Genomic DNA, 17,478 nt, shown 5'->3' with positions numbered 1-17,478 from the left:
AAAAAAAAAAAATTTAAACAAAAACAACCGAATACAATCAAAAAAAAATTTAATAAAATTTAATAAAAACAAATCAAAAAATAAAAAAAAAAAATTTTTAAAGTAATAATTATGACGATAATAATAATAATAATAATTTTTAGTAAAAAATAAAAACAAAAAAGGAAAAAAAAATTCTCTTATTTTGTTTGTTTTTTTTTTCTCTTCTGGTTGTGCTTGTGTATTTTTATCCTCCTTTTCTTTCTCTTTCTTTTTCTATTTTTTTTTTGTATAAATAAATAAATTCTCATTCTTTCTGTTTTTTTTCTCATCATTATTATTATTATTACTGTAAAATTAAAATATTGGAAAACAAAAAAAGAAAAAAAAAATGTTTTATATTTTTTATTGTGTTACATATAATAAATAATAAAATAGATTTTAGTAAGCTTTTATTTATTTTTATTTTTACTTTTATTTCATTATTATTATTATTAACCGACGGTTTTTTTTTTAAATAATAATTATTATTATTATTAAATGAAAATGAAAAAGAAAAAAAGAAAAGAATAAAAGTCAAAGTAAAATTTGTTTATTAATTGACTCTCCTTTCGATGCATATTTTTTTTGCTAATATATATGATAATAATAATAATAAGTTTTACTTTTTCTTTTTTTTTTTGTTCTTTCCCTCCCCTCTCCCCCCTTCGTTATTTACAAAATGATAAAAATATTATTTTTTAAAATTTATTTTTCCTTTCGATATGTTATCAAGTTGTTATTATTATTATTATTAATAGATATTGATAACATTCTAATCAGTTATTGACATTGTTTTTAACGTCCTATTTTTTTTTTTTTATTTAAATAATTATCACTCCATTTTATTAAGAAAAATAAAAATTTATATTTTAATAAGAAAAAAACAAAAAGGCAAAATTAAATTAAATAACAATAAATTCAAATTTATTAATAATAATAATAATAATTCATTGTGAAAACAAATTTTTTTTGTACTATCCCGACATCGAAATTCTTTTTAAAGATGCATCCCATAATTTTTCTTTATACAAAATGGCTGCCTTCTCTGGATTTTGTGATTTTATTATTCCCCTTCCGACGACGGCTACATCCGCACCTTTTTCCAAAACAACATATTCTGGACTGTTGTAATTTTGTCCCAAACCGTCAGAACCTTCTTCAATTTTAACACCCGGAGTTAATTGTATCAAATGTGGTACTTTTATCAATTCTGGAGATTGGCAAACTAATCCAATTACGTAATCAGAATGTTTTTCCGCCATTTTGACCGTTGCTATTATACATGTGGTAACAAGAGAAACAAAAAAAATTTAAATTAAATTAGCCAGACGCCATTATTAAATTAATTATTAAAATAGAAACAAAGAGGGTTTTCTTTCCCTCCCTCTCCCCCCCAGCTCCCTTTTATATACCCGTTGAATATTCTTTTCCTATGAGATTTCCCTGACAGCTAAGTTCAGCAACGATGAAACAACCTTTTTCTTCGTCGGTCTTAACGCAAGATTTAAGAGCATCAATGATTGATTCGCCGGAAATTGAATGAGTCGTTACAATATCAGACCAATTTTTAATTAGTTTATATTGAAGATTTACTGTGTTTCCTATGTCTGAAAACTTTCTGTTTGTTTTAGAAAAAAATAAAATAATTAAAAATTTTAATTTAAAAAAATAAATTGTTTACTATCGAATGGTAATAACAAACCTGTCTTCCATAATTAAAAAATTATTATTTTTAGCTATTTTCATTAATTCAAAATATGAATTTTTATTAAAATCTTCTATTGTATCAAAATGTGTTTTAAATATGCAAATGTGAGGACCAATTTCTGATGCTAACTTTATTAACTCGTTTGAATTATCAACATCAGCAGCAACACACAACAAACTTTTTTTCATTTCGATTATGTCGAAAAGTTTTCTAGCTATTTTACATTTGGCTAATTTACTTCTCTCACCGAATGTTAAACTCAAACGATTCTTTATCACATCTGAAATAAATTTCAACATGATTTGTAAAGAACCAAATAAAATAATAATAATAATAATAAAAAGAAAACAATAATTGTTCAAAACATTTTGTTTTGCAATATCGTTTACCATTATTTGTTCCTGGATTCGTTTTAAAATTTGTCAATCTAACTCTTGATACATATTCTTTGACTTCCTTAAATGTTTCCTCCGATATTTTTTTATGTTTGACAAGTGTTTCTAATATTTTATCCAATGACATTAATATGTTAACATGTAATCCCTGATCCTGTAAGTTTTTAACACCTCCTTGTTCCCTATCCAAAACAACAATGGCATTCGAAACTTTTAAACCTTCCGATTTTAATTCCTGAAAAGTGTAAACGATAAGTTAAAAATTTAAAAAATTTTATTTCAACCGGATGCAGTGAAGATTTTTTATAAATTTTTTTTTGGTACCTGCACAGTTTCGAGTATGCTTGACCCACTACTGACAACATCTTCAATAATTATACAATTGTCTCCTTTATTAAACCTTCCTTCAATCATTTTTCTCGTTCCATGATCTTTAACTTCTTTTCTTCTGATTAGCATTGATTTATCAACATTAACCGAAACGAGTGTCGCCATGGGTAACGCTGTATAAGGAACACCACAAACATGTTGAAATTTTTCATTAACGGATTTTTGAATAAGTTCAACAAGAAGATCGGTTAATAATTTCTAACGATTAAAAAAATTATTTTCCCTTAAAACACGTTAAAATAAAATTTAAATTTAAATAAAAAAAAAAAAAATATAAAAACCACCTTTAGGGTATAAAAATTTTTAATGATATTTTTAAATGACTGTGCCCTTGACTTATTAAAAAAAATAAAGTAAAATAAATAATCACCACGAGGAAAAATAAATTAAAATTAATTAAAATTAATAAAAAAAAATTTTTTTTTAAACTTACCATTAAGTCTGGATGTGAAACTATAACGCGAAGATCGAAATAAATCGGTGAAAAAACTCCGCTTTTTAATTTATAATTACCGAATTTTACTACTTCTATTTCGAATAATCTTATTATTAATTTTTCTAATTTATTTTCCATCGTTAAATTTAAAAAAAAAAAAAACAAAAAATCAAACGAAAAAAAAAAAAAACACTTGTTGTTAAGAAGCAGTTAACACACAAACTGTTAAAACGCAAGTGGAAATTTACAATGTTTGACGTGGAACAAGAGTTTAACAGTGTTGCCAACTTTTTTTTCAATCCTTGAATTTTGTTTTGTTTATGTTTTTAAAAATCTATTCCTTATCCGTTCTTAATATTTATTTACGTTTTTACGAGGATTAGGATTTAAAAAAATAAAAGTTTCTTTTTTTTTTTTTTTTTGTTGTTAAATATAAATAAATTCTAAATTATTATTATTATTATTATTATAATTATTATTTATCAATCCTATAATTTCTATTGTGTTAAAACATTATTATATATATTTATATATATCGAAATCGTTAGTTTTATGTTTATTATTTAATTACAATTTATTTTTTTTTATTATTATTTTTATTTCTATTTTTATTTATTTATTTAAATTCCCACTTTTATTTATTTATTATTATTATTTGTATTAAATCAAAAAATCTAACGCTGTATACAATTATTATTATAAAAAATTTACATCGATTTTTATTTTTATCTTTTTTTTTTTTTTTTTTTACATAAAAAAAACATTTTAAAATTTTTATTATTATTAATAATAAAGATGTCTATTATACTAAATTTATATATATGTATATATATATATATAAAAAAGTCCACAATTTTTCTATCAATCGTATAGAAAATCAAAAAAAAAAAAAAAAAAAAAAAAAAAAAACAGAATAAAACGATAAAGGAATGCTAAACTCATGTCGAACCCTTAATAAATCAAATAAAAAAAAATCATAACAAAAAATTTTCTTTTTTTTCTTTTTTTTTTTTTTACCTATCCAAAACAAAATTCACCTGAGATTCGAGATTTAAACGCGACGATATAATTGAATAACAAGAGAAAAAAAAAATTTCGAATGACGATAGCGTGGAATGAATTAATAAAAAAAAATGTCGTCCTTTAAAAAATCGACGAATAAAAAAAATAAAAAAAAATTAAGCCGTATCATAAACGTCATCAGTCAGTCAGTGACGTCATCACCGTCATAGAGTAAATAATTATTGTAATCACGATGATAACGAGACAATTAAATTGTCAGACTTTAAAACTTTTCCTTCCTATTTTTTATTTAATTAATTAACAAAACATTGATTTAATCATAATTTTAACCTTTAAAACCTTTTTTTTCATATTTTGTTACCTATTATTATCATTATTATTATTTTACCCAACGTAATAAAAAATTAATAAATTAATTTAAAAACAAGTAAAAAAAAAAAAAAACAAAAAATTAAAAATCAAAAATCACACAAGTAAAATAAAAATTAATAAATAAATAAAAAAACAAAAAAATGTTTTTTTTTTTTTTTTATCGAAATCGATCGATACGATTAATCGAAAAAATGAAATCGATTACGATAATGATAATAAAAAAAAGCGCAAAAAGCTTTCTTTTTGTTTTGTTAAATTAAAATAAAATCAAAAAAAAAAAAAAAAACCACAAATACATATTAATAAAATCAAGAAGAAAAAGAGACATTTTTTCTTTCATTCTTTTTTTTCTTTTCTATTTAAATTTAATAAATAAAATCTCGTTTCATCATCATCATTATCATCATCTATCGATTTTTTATTTGCTTCGTTTATGCATTAAAAAAAAAAAAAAAAAAAAAAAAAACGAATAAAATGGTTTTAAAATCCATTAAAACGTATAAAAAAAAAAAAATTTTAAATAAAATTTGTGGAAGTAAATTTTCAACCGATTCTTATAGACTTTCAACTTATATATTATCATTATTATTATCATTATTATATTTTAAAGTATTTATACCTAAAAAAAACCTTTTTTTTTTTTTTTAAGTCTTACTTGTGGACGGTAAGGTAGGTAAGCCTTACCTTTTTTATAAAAAATATACATTTAGTAATGTTGGACGTTATATTATTCTTTTTTTTTTTTTTTTTTTTTTTTTTTTTTTTCGAAATTTCTAATATTATTATTATTCACGGGATTTTAATTTAATGTTAATAATAATAATAATAATAATAATAATAATAAAGAATTTTTTAAATAATATTTAATAACGTTTTTTTTTTTTTTTTTTTTTAAATAACACCGAGAATTTGAAAATGGCAAATCGCTTCTATGCATTATTCGGTTTTTTTTTTTTTTTTTGCTTGCCGTTAATGCCCTAAATAATAAATTTAAATAACAAATCGAGAAGAGGGAATAATAATAATAAAAATAATAAAAATAATAAAAAATAATAATAAAACCGCCTTCTCTAAAAGAACGAACATATAAACGACGACTACTACACTCTGTGTTTTCTTTGTTAGTATATAAAAATTATGGTACAAATTTTAAATTTATTTATTTATTTATTCCATATTCAGCCCTTGTCTCTTTTCCTCCTCTAACATGGCATCTAATTCATCAGTCAAATTTGCCAACATGTTACCTATATCGGACAAAACGTCGGCGGGTTCTTGTCCTTGAGTTTCTCCCGTCCTTCCCTCGCCGGCATATTCCGTTCCCTGACACCTGGCTCTTTGTTTTATTGTTCCCGCGTTTTCATTTGCAAAAGGTATGGAATCCGATTCGGTGCTTGAACTCGACTGGAAAACAATTACAACAAAACGTTTAAACGCACGAGCATACCAAAAAAAAAAATTTTTCCAATTTTCCCGGTTTGAAATTCACCTTAAAACTGGCATCGGATCCGTTTCTTACTTGCGCTAAAGCTGCTATGAGTTGTTGTTCGTCTTCCTGATCGTTTTCGTTCCTCCAATTCAAATGCAACGTTTCTAGTTGACTGGTTAACTCTGATGAAGGCGACGGAGAACTATAATTTGGCAGAGGTACCGAGGAATGTGCGTGAAGCTCTACTATTGTTGTCTGTTGATGTGCTCCATTGTCTTTGGGCGTGTTACAGTCTGATTATCACAGAAAAAAAAAAAAAAAAAAAAAAAAAACTTAATAATGAATCCAAACTCTCGAACGTTTTTTTTACGTTACGTCACAATTGAATTTATTTCCGTACCTAATGAAGTTTGCAGATCGTTCGGATGAGAACTCTGCCTTTTTGGAGGCGATGGAGGACGTCTTCTCAAGGCGGGAGTATTGTAATTAATTATCGGACTATTGTGAATCAATGCCGAATTGCTTTCGGCCACGGAATATCTGTATTTATAATCGTAGATTCCACTTATTGGAGGCATAGAAGGAGGGACTGTACATTTCTCTGACATATCTCCCGAAGGATCAGATTGTATCAAATCCGCGTCTTTTAAGGGTTCTGAAAAAACGATTACATTTTGAAATTCGTTACGTTTTCGTAAAGAGAGAGAAAAAAACAAACAAACAATCAACGAAACGTAATTTTTCTTACCAGAATTAAATTCTTTCATGTCGTATATGTTATACGAAGGCTTTTCGAAATAATGTGAAGCCGTATTTCTGGTAGCCGGAATTTTAGCAACAGGTCTGGGCCTGACCAAACCGCGAGGACGAGGAAGAGTTCCGCCGCCCTATAATTAACACGTAAATAAATAGATTTAGAGTTGTTGACGTTTTGCGTGAATTATGGGAATAAAATCATTATCATCATCATCATCATCATCACCTCGTGCAAGGCCACAATGGCTTCGTTCGTGGGTGTTATGTCTCCATCTTCGTAAGACCTTCTCCATCCTCCGCAATGTACTTGCAAATTATTACCGGTGTTGAAATTACTATTATTGTAATAAAAAGTTCCAGTGTTTTCAGAACTGAACGTATGATGCGTTCCTCCCATTCGTTCTCCATCTTCTAAACTTTCTAAAGATTTTCCTCTACCGCCTCGTATCTACAAAAAAAAAAAAAAAAAAAAAAAAAATTTCCCAATTTGAAAAAAAAAATTTTCCGCATAATCAAACGATATAAATCTCATTGAAAAACAAATAAAAAAAAAAAAAATTTACATTTGCAAAGTGAAGTAAAAAAAAAAAATAAAATAAATAAATTTAAGTTAAGAAAAATAAATAAACTAAAATTTACGTTTTACACTAGCGTTAAGCAGTAGCGTATGTATGTAAGTACACCGGGTAAATGGGTGCGTGGGTGGGGGGTTTTTTGTGTTTTGGAGACGACGTACCTTGATTGGCACAATATCCGGACAATAAGGCGACGTGTATCCTAACTGCTGTCTCGTAGTATCCAAATCCCAATGATGTTGAAAAGATCTCGTCATCGTGTTGTGATATGGAACTTCAACACTTCCTGGACTTGGTGTGTGAAGCTCAGCCTAACGTGACATACATTATACATGCAACTACTTTATTTTGTTTTTTATTAATTAATTAATTTTTTTTTCCCCGTTTTTCTTTTTTTTTTTTCCTTCCCCCCATTATTTATTTCGCTAGCTTAGCTAGGGAAAGCAACGTTGAAAAAAAAAAAATAATAATCATTTCGAAAAAAATAAACAAAAGAGAAAGATGGATGCAAAACATTCGAGTGAAATAAATAAAATAAAAAAAGGCAAAAACAATGAAAACGTTCATCGTGAAAAGAGAAATAATACGGGGGGGGGGGGCGGATGAAGAGGGAAAAAGGAGAGAGAGGAAGAAAAAAAAGGAAAAACGCTTTCAAGCAAACTTCCAACTTCAGCAACAGCACCACGAGGGAGGGATAGAGAAAGAGAAAAAGAGAGAAAGAGAGAGAGAGACCGCAAAATAATTTTTAACGCTCAACTCAAATAACTTTAAGGCAAATTTTTTTTTTTTTTGAATCTCTTTATCTCTATATTCACCTGTCAAAAACTGGAAAAAACTTAAATTTACTGTTTTCGAATTCGAGTACTAATAAATTAAACCGTTTCAAAAGTTAAATGGAAAAACGCACGAAAAAAAAGAAAAATGGATGACGAGAAAATATTTTTTTTTTTTTGTTTTAAATCGAAAGAAAAGGAATTTTTCAGTTCGAATAAATTATTATCAATATCATTGTTATCATTATCATATTTAATAATATATATAAATAATTAAGGTCGTACACGGGTCAATAATGACGTCATCGTCTCATACACAAAACTTTTCCTAATAATTTCTTTTCATTTATCGAATCGCAAAACCCAACGCAATTGTTTATTATTATTATTATTATTACTTATCAAAATTAATTTTTCCTTCTCTCTTTTATTTTTATTTTTCTTTTCCTTTTATACTCAATCTCATTCGAAATAATAATAATAATGATAAATAAATTACAAAAAAAAAAAATTAATTACGACTTTGGAAAAATCCAGTAAGTAAAGCCTATTTAATATTTATTAGATTCGTAAACTATAAAACTTTCGATAACTATAATTATTTCTTTCTCTCTCTCTCTCTCTCTTTCTCTCTTCTTTTTTTTATTTTATTTTTAAAAGATTATTTAAATAAATGTTAAACAAATGTCGAAAAGTAATATTTTTTTATTTAGAAAAAAAAAAAAAAAAAATGGAAAGATTAAAAGGTCAAAAATATAACCTCATTATTTCTAATACAAAAAAAAATAAAAATAAAAAACTAGAGAGGTCAATCGCCACACTTCGAGTTCGTAAATTAAAAAAAAAAAACGAAGAGAGAAGAGGGAGAGAGGGGAGGGGGGAAAAAGAAAAACAAATAAAACGTCGTGGTTTTAGAATTAAAAAATAATCAAATTAAATTTTTTTAATCAATTTAAAAAAAAAAAAAAAAAACAAAAAAAACAAAACATTGATCAACTCCCGTTCGCTTCATTGTGAAAAAATGCAATTTAGCAAAAGTGAATGAAAATAAAATAATAATGATAATAATAAACAAAATGTGAATCGGAAACGTTGGGAATTTTTTTTTTTTTTTTTTTTTTGAAAAATAAAATTAATAATAATAATAATAATAATAATAATAATAATAATAATTAAATGACAAAAAAAAACCATCTATTATTTTCTTTTTAAATTTTACGTAATATAAAAAAACATTTTATTATTATTATTATTATTATTATTATTATTATTATTATTAATAGTAAAATTTTCCTTTTATCGTTACGTCATCATCAGTGATTATAATTGACAAAATCATAATCTACGATTGCGTAATGGCCCCCCAAAAAAATTGCCACACACACACACAAAAACAAAAACAAAGAAAATCTTTACTTTCACTCATTTATTTTAAAATCGCATTAAAGAGAAACCGAGTAGAGTACAATTTAAACCAAGAAAATTATTATTATTATTATTTTTTTTTCCCCCTCATTTCCGGAAAACAAAGATGAAAGAGCAGAGAAAGAGGGAAGGAGGAAAAAAAAAGCAAAAAGTAAAAAGGTGAGAAAGGAATAAAAAAAAAAAACACAAAATATCTCAGGGGTCCTAAACACGGGAAAGGGATTGAACTGTAAGAGATGAGGGGAGGGGGAAACAAGAAGGGGGTTCCAGCAAACGGTTAAATACCTTCTTACCGCCTCTCCAGCATTTCTCTAGAGAAAAAGTAAAAAAAGTTAAAAAAAAAAATAAAAAAAATTTCCCCATCGTTCGTCACCCTCGCAACTTCTTATTTAAAAAAAAATCCCGAAAGCTTCTACATCTTTTTTACATATATAAAATAATAATAATAATAATAATAATAATAATAATAATAATAATAATGATGATGATGATGATGATGATACAATAGTTTTCAATTTGAAAGGAACCGAATTAAAATGGCGAGAAAAGAAAAATCATTTTTTCATGCTTCCACGAAGAAACATTTAAAATTTTGAGATTACATTTAACAACCGATAAATGAACATCTAAAGACACGACTGACTCATTCCCCCCTCCCCCCAATACTAAAAGAAAAACGAAAAAAAGTCAAGTAAAGCTCGAGAAAGAAGAAGAAAAAAAAGCGAGGTTGTTGTGGTTAAGAAGAAGAAGAAGAAAAAAAAAAAAAAACACTAAACACCGACGTGGAAAATTTCACATTCCGGATGTCGTTAAAAACGGCATTTCCGGTTTTTCTTTTTTTTTAAAAAAAAAAAAAATAAAAATTACTTACCTGAGTTATGAGTGTGTGCGATCCTAAATGTGAAAAAACTTTTCCAGCACGAATGTCTTTGACTCTTTTAATGGCTAATAAAAGTCGTTTTTGATGTCCTAGTTTAACAACTCCAGCTTCTTCGAGATCTTCCCAAGCCAATTGTGTAACATCTTCGACGGATTGATATCCCTGCTGCCTAAATATGGGTATGTATTCCTCTAGTCTAAGTAACCTCAGCCATTCTTCCATGGAACCCTTGGAAATCAAAAAAAAAAAAAAAAAAAATTGTTATTTATTATTATTATTTTTTTTTTTTTTTTACGGTGATTACTCTTTCGAACTTCTTAATAAGACGCTAACAAATCCACCCCCTCCCCCTCCCTCATCCAAACAATACAAAAATAAATTTCCCTCCCTTCCATTCCGTCTTTTTTTTTTTTAATACAAAGAATTGAAATCCCTTTACTTACAAAAACACCGGAAGTGAAATCATTGACACGTTTAAAACCACTAAAAGGTTCTTTAAGAGCTTCTGCCACGTGAGTAATAAATGAAACGGAAATAAATCAATATTTAAAAAGGAAAAAAAGGAAAAAAAAAAAAAACACAGAAATTACACAAATGGATATCTATTTTTTTTTTCTCTTTTTTTAAGCGTCAAAACCCGAAAAGGAAAAAAAGGAAGAAAAAAAAGGAAAATTTTAAATACCATATCGATCAATTCAAATCTTGAAAAATGTTTTTTGTCGTTGCAACAAATTTACTTTTTTTTTATTTTGGAGCGAAAAAACGAAAAAAATTCCAGGTTTTAAATTGGCATTCTAACTTCTTCCTTCCCTTAATTTAAACGGGACGACTCTCCTTTTTCTCTCTCTCTCTCTCTCTCTTAGGGAGGGCTAACGTTCAAAACAGTTATATTTACGAGTAATTGTGTGACTCCCTTGGGCAAACCGACAACTTTACTTTTAAACTCTCAGACTATTTAATTTAACTACAAACTTTTTTTTTTTTTATTTGTGAGAAAAAAAAAAAAGAAAAAAAAATAAGAAAAGTTGAACCATTGACGGCTTTATAAGAAGGCAAAAAAAAAAAGAAAAAGGAATAAAGAGAAGGGAGGGAGAAGGAGAGAGTGAAGGGGGGAGGAAAAAAAAAAAAGAACAGTTTCGAGTAAATTACAATCATTCATTTAAATTTCTAATTTTCAATGCGTTGTAGTCTATTTCTATTATTATTATTATTATTATTATTACGATATTTGTTTAGATAAAAGTTATTGAGTATATTCGGAAATGTGCACACGCACACACACATTCGAACATTCACACAAAAGGAAATCCGATAAACAATTGTAAACAATCGAATCGTGAACAACAACAACAACAACAACAAACTGCTCAATTAAAAAAAAACCCCGAGAGAGAGAGAGAGAGAGAGGGGGGGGAAGGGGAGGAGAAAATTATTAAACGTTTGTTTCCAACGAAAACTTTGTTGTTTAAACTCTCAGACCACCACCTTTTTCTAACGCCCATTAACTACCCGATCACGATCGATCGATCGATCTTCTCGATCGATTGATCATCATTTAACATGGATTATTATTGTGGCAATTATACCGTGGAAACACGATCGTAACCATCAAAATCACCAATTAAAAACTTGCTAATTGCTTTCTTCCATCTTATCAATAATAGTCGTCGGAAATAACAGAAAACAAAGTTGTCAGAAAATCCTGTTTTTTCACGACTTGTTTTTTTTAAGTATATTTCCCCCCCCCTCTCTCTCTCTACCTACCTATCTTTTTAACATTTTCTCGTTTTTCAACTGCGTTTTCGCAGACGTTAAGTAGACGATTTGTTATTTTTTAGAACACACTTCCTCATCAAAAAAGAATATAATGATGATAATTAATTATAATAAAAAAAACTAGATGTTAAATATCCCCCCTCTCTCTCTCCCTCCCCTCTTTACTAATTCTCTACCCTTTCTTCTTCTCTATTTTTCTTTAAACTTTTTTTTTTTTTTTAAAGTCATTATATCTTGAAGGCACTTAAATGAACGATTACTTTACACACGATTTAAAGGAGTGGGGAGGGTAGGGGAGTGGGGAAAACGGAAAAAAATTGCAAAGTGCCGGAGGGGAAAAAACAGCCTAAAAACTAGGATTTCGGGTCAGAAAAGTCACCGTTTTTTTTTTTTTTTTTATTGCTTCATCCAGTAAAATTATGGAGAAGCCGGAAAAAAAAAAAAAAACTAGTTATCAATCAAAACGTTTTTTTTCCCTTGATAATTGTGAACGTTGTTTTTTTTTTTTTTTTTTTTTTTGTAAAGCATTAATTATTTACGTTTAAATATCCCCAATTGTACCAACCTTCCGACTATCATAATTTTTCCATAAAAAGAAAAAAAAAAAAAAACTTTAAACTTACGGGTATGTATTCCGGCAATCCGTCGGATATATTTAACTGAGCTATTTCAGCCTTTAATTTTTTCCTGGGATTCGGTTTTTTAATTCCGATCGCGGTTAAATCTTCCGGAGTCATTTTTGATATCGTCGGCATGTCGTATCCGGCTGACACGAACAAAGCAAAATATTCTTCGAAATGAAGATCCTGAAGCCATGCGTGAATTATATCCTGATCCTGAAAAGAAAGAAAGAGAGAGAGAGAAAAGGATAATTCCCATGACTGTGACATTGGCAGTAATAGTAATGGTGATAATAATAATAAATGATAAAAATCGTTATTTATTTAATGACGTTAAAAATGAAATTTTGGAATTTTGCCGGAAATATATATATATAAATACATCGGATTATTATCACAAATCTGGATGTTTTCCTTTTTCCTTTCAATTCTCTTTTTTTGTGTGTTTGCGTAAGGGCTGCCAATCGAAAAAAAAAAGAAGAAATTAAACAATAATTGAAAAATCAAATTAAAAAAAAAAAAAAAGAAAATTCGAGCGTATCCTCACGAATATTTTCCTTGGTACTGCTACCAACTTTAAAAATTAAAAAAAAAAAAGTATAAAATTTTTTTTTTTTTTTTTTTTTTTTTGGGAATCGTTTAAAACCTTTTTTAAGGGAAAAGCAAAAGTAGAAAAAAAAAATAAATAAATAAATAAATAAATTTTTATCGTAAAGAAATATTTTAAAAATCCAGGTTTCGAAATAAATTTTCCTTTGTGAAACCTTTCGATTTTTTATCCTTTTTTTAACCTTAAAAAAAAAAAAAAAAACCGAAAATATTCTTTTTGTGAAAAGGTAAAGAAACCACAAAAATTTATTTTGAAAATTAATTTTTCCTTTTTCCGCGCCCTGTTTTCGTTTGATGTTTTTGTCGTTTTTATTAATCTCCCGCCATTGTTTAAACCATTTATTTAACTTTTCCAATTCAAATAATTAATTAATTAATTAATTAATTAATAAAGTTCGAGAAAGCGAAATTTCTTGCCTTTGAGAATAGAAAATTTTTATTTAAATAAAAAAAAGAAAACTCACAGGTATACCCTGCTGCATGAGTCTTTCGACTCGGACTCCCGGTCCCCCATGTTCAGACGACACGATGCTCGAACTCGATATCGAACATCTCGGACTCGAACTCAAAGTCGAACCTGGAGCTCTCGATCCTAATAAATGAGATCCGGAAGCGCGACCAGAATCCAAACTGGCTGTGCTGTGACGAGATCCCGAACCGGAACCAGATCCCGACGATCCTGGACTGTCTCTTCCGGGACTCTAAATTTACAACGGGGAAAAAAAAAAAAAAAAAATTTAATCGAGAAATCACTCGACACAATATACGCATAAAAAAAATTTTAGATGCCATAAAAAAAAATATTGGGGAGAAGAAGAAGAAGAAGAAGAAAAAAAAAACATTTTCACAAGAAATATGTCGATGTAAGTAAACATTATCAAGGAACCATAAAATTTCATATCTCATCTCTCAAATTATGTGGCACATCTTTTTTTTTTTTTTTTCCATCGTAAAAATCAAAAAAATTGAGTGCGTGTTCATGCGTGCGTGTGTGTGCGTATGTGCGTGCGTGCGTCAATCATAAATCAAATATTTTCCTTTTCACATTAATTTTCCGTTACCTGGGTTAAATCGATTCCTTGATCTTCTTGTAGACTCTGCTGATGGTGATAATAAATTCCCTTTCCGGGAAAAGTAAATGATTGATAAGTGAATTGACTTCCGGGACCTGGAGATTTTCCGGAAACTCCATAAATATCACTTCGATCGCTAATGTCTGCACGCAAAAAAAAAACAAAATTATTATTATTTTTTTCCCATTTTTAAAAATGGAAATTTTATTTAAAAAAAAAAAAAAAAAAGAAAACTTACTGGATTGAGCATCAGGTGGTGGTAGAGGAATGAAACCGTCCTCGCTTGAATCGTACCCTGCAGAGCCAAAAGAGCTTCCAGAATGTCGGAAAACCTCTGGAACAGCTGGAGGCGCGACTTTTTTAGCCATGGGCGTCGCTTTTGAAGGTCGGCTCATGCCCCCCACTAGAAAAATAAAAAAAATAAAAAATAAATAAATAAAAATAAAATAAAATAAAAGGTTTTTTTTCAAGTGTAAAATTTTAAAATAATCGTTTCTCATATGAGAAAAACATTTTTTACACACCGACTAAAAAAGCATATCAAATACACTAAATCATAGATTTAAAATCCACAGCCTTCTATTGTTCATACAAAAAAAAAAAAAAAAATGTACACAAAGTTTACGGATGTAAACAATCCTTAATGAAAAAAATCCAAAGGTCTAATATAAAAAAAAAAAAAAACGAAACGAATCGATTATTTTTCCTGTTTTCCTTTTGCTCCTATGTATAATTTACTACAACGTTCGGTTCAGAGAGAAAGAGAGAGAGGGAGAGAGAAAGAGAGAGAGAGAGAGAGAGAAAATGCCATCATTTTTAAATGGTTTTTTTTTTTTATTTATTATTTATTTACGGGGCAATCTTTTACAAATTAAACGCACATTTTTTTTTTTTTTTCAACATCCACAAATCCCGGACGAAATTTTATGCGTTCGATTCGAAAATTTTTTTTTTCCTTTTCTCTCTCTCTCTCGATTTGTAATTATTATGCGTTCTAATCACTCGTGATAAATTAATAAAAATAATTTTTTTTGTAAAATTATATACTTAAGTATACGTATGCGTGCGTTTAAAAAATCACGCGTAAACTGTCGACTTCCGGTGTGGCCAACTTGAACCAATCACATCGATCATATAGCAAAGTTTAAAACAGGAAGTTAATTAACCTTTACAGGGGGGAAAAAAAATTTAATTTTAACTCGTCCATGTACATTTATTTATTTTTTTTCGAATTTTGTAGAATTCTCGTTTAAATGTGGAAGGAAGAAAAAAAGGAAGAAAGAAAAGAAAGAAAAAGGTAAAAAAGGAAAAGGATCAAGAGTTTTCCAAATTAAAAAAAAAAAAATTTGTTTGCATAACAACAACAATAATAATAATAAATTCATCACAGGTAATTACGATGAAATTAAATAATTTAATTCAGAATTTGGGTCACGATTTTATTATTATTATTATTATTATTATTATTATTATTATTATTATTTTTTTTTTTTTTTTTACCTAATTACCTTTTTTTTCGTAGGCAAAAAAAAAAAAAAAAAAAAAAAACAAGAAAATGACTCTCATCACAACCCATTTTCTTAATGGGTTAAATTCGTATTCGGTAATAATTTTTACGCGTTGGAAAAAGCAGAAAAAAAATTTTCTCTCTCTCTCTCTCTCTCTCTCCATTTTTTTCTCTCCGAGTTTTATTGCGCATTAGGCAATTTTTAAATTGCAATGTTTTTTTCTCTCTCACTCTCTCTCTCTCTTTTTTTTCGTCATTAATTACATTTTAATTTTTTTTTCCTACTTTTTTTCTCAAAAGTAAACAACAAGAAAAAACTAAATTTTTCTTTCAAAAGAAAAAGTTGCGAAATTTTTTTAAAAAAAAAATATTTTCCAAAGAAAACTTTTTCAAGAGCAAGTAAAAAAACTTAAAAACGAGATTATCGATATATCGAAATGTTCGATAGTCGTTTGTATTTTTTTTCAAAGAATCGATTTCCTTCGTGATTTTTTTGTACTTTTGGGAGGAAAATTCTGCGGTTATACCCGTCCGTGACGTCAAGTCTAAATATTTACTCCATCATTCACACAATTCGATCATTTGATTTCCCCCCCCCCCCACTTCTAATTACTTTCGTACGTAAGTAACCGTCGTATGTGTCGCGCGCACACCCCCCCCCCAAATAAAAAAACGAGACATAATATCATTGACACCAATTTTCATTTAAACAAATAAATGAATTAAATTTAATAATAATAATAAAAAGTAATTTTTTGTTTTGTTTTTCTCACTCTCTCACTCTCACTCTCTCTTTCTGTATATTTTTTCTCTCTTTGTTTTTTATCGAGGAGTCATAATGGGAATTTGGGATCCCCAATGAGAAATCAATAACAAATTTTTTTTCCCTCTCTCCCTTTCTCTCTCTCACTCTTTCTCTCTCTTCCGAAATGTTTTTATCCCCTTTTTCTCTCCCTCCTCCCTTTTCTCTCTCTCTCTCCCCTGTTTTTGGCCGTAAAAATAAAAATTCACAGTTCGTTGAATTCTATTGAATATTATTATTATTATTTTAACTTTTCCAAGTGTGCGATGCAGTGTCGTCGTTTTTTCTTTCTTTTATTTTCTTATTGTTGCCGCGTAATAATTTTCTTTTTCTTCAAACCCATGTGAGATCCCCATTTTGTTGACTCGGTCGGTTACGAGTGACGGATTTACGAGAATAAAATAAGATTTATTTAAGTTAAAGAAGAAAAATAATTAATTATTATACGGAGAGTTAAAAAAACTTTTTACACCCCGTTGAATTGACAAAAACATTTTACCAAAACTAAATTTACTCATACTAGAAAATCTTTTCCAATTTCAATAAAAAAAAAAAAAAAAAAACATTTTCTATCTCTCTCACTCTCACTTTTTTAAATTTATTATTACTATTTAACGACAAATAAAATTTAAATTTAAAAAATCGAACGATTAAACTGCTACTTGATCGCGTCGGCCATGTTTTACAAACTACAAACATTTACCAAATCAACTACAAATTATATAAAAACCTAATTAAAAAAAAACTTAATCTGGTGGCTAATATCCATCTTCGGCGCCATGTCGTTACGCACTTTTTTACGCTCTTAAAAAGTAATAATAATAATAATAAACATCTTTCACGTCTGTTTTTTTTATTTTTCCAAATCGTTTGTTATTAAAATCATCGACAACATTCAATACATTCAA

General features: G+C 27.8%; 2 protein-coding genes across 2 annotated transcripts; both read right to left on the bottom strand.

Annotated features, from left to right (window-relative positions):
• Nucleotides 1-995: 995 nt before the first annotated feature.
• Nucleotides 996-3,088, bottom strand: Phum_PHUM430300 (uncharacterized protein; the record flags this gene model as incomplete). The annotated part of the gene is made up of 6 exons (XM_002429319.1): nt 996-1,294; nt 1,434-1,639; nt 1,724-2,009; nt 2,119-2,359; nt 2,449-2,712; nt 2,948-3,088. 6 exons carry the CDS (start codon nt 3,086-3,088, stop codon nt 996-998), a joined length of 1,437 nt encoding a protein of 478 aa, XP_002429364.1.
• A 2,424-nt stretch (nt 3,089-5,512) lies between these two features.
• Phum_PHUM430290 (ankyrin repeat-containing protein, putative) lies at nt 5,513-14,656 on the bottom strand (the record flags this gene model as incomplete). Its single annotated transcript, XM_002429318.1, has 11 exons — nt 5,513-5,749; nt 5,835-6,067; nt 6,175-6,429; nt 6,523-6,661; nt 6,757-6,978; nt 7,267-7,416; nt 10,175-10,411; nt 12,583-12,795; nt 13,653-13,889; nt 14,250-14,404; nt 14,500-14,656. The coding sequence occupies 11 exons, from the start codon at nt 14,654-14,656 to the stop codon at nt 5,513-5,515; spliced, it is 2,235 nt and encodes a 744-aa protein (XP_002429363.1).
• Nucleotides 14,657-17,478: the final 2,822 nt, after the last annotated feature.

Source organism: Pediculus humanus, genomic scaffold, assembly GCF_000006295.1.
Source record: "Pediculus humanus corporis 1103172108196 genomic scaffold, whole genome shotgun sequence".
Taxonomy (NCBI): Eukaryota; Metazoa; Arthropoda; class Insecta; order Psocodea; family Pediculidae; genus Pediculus; species Pediculus humanus.
Note: the sequence above shows the minus strand (reverse complement) of the source record. Positions and strands in the feature narration are given on the sequence as shown.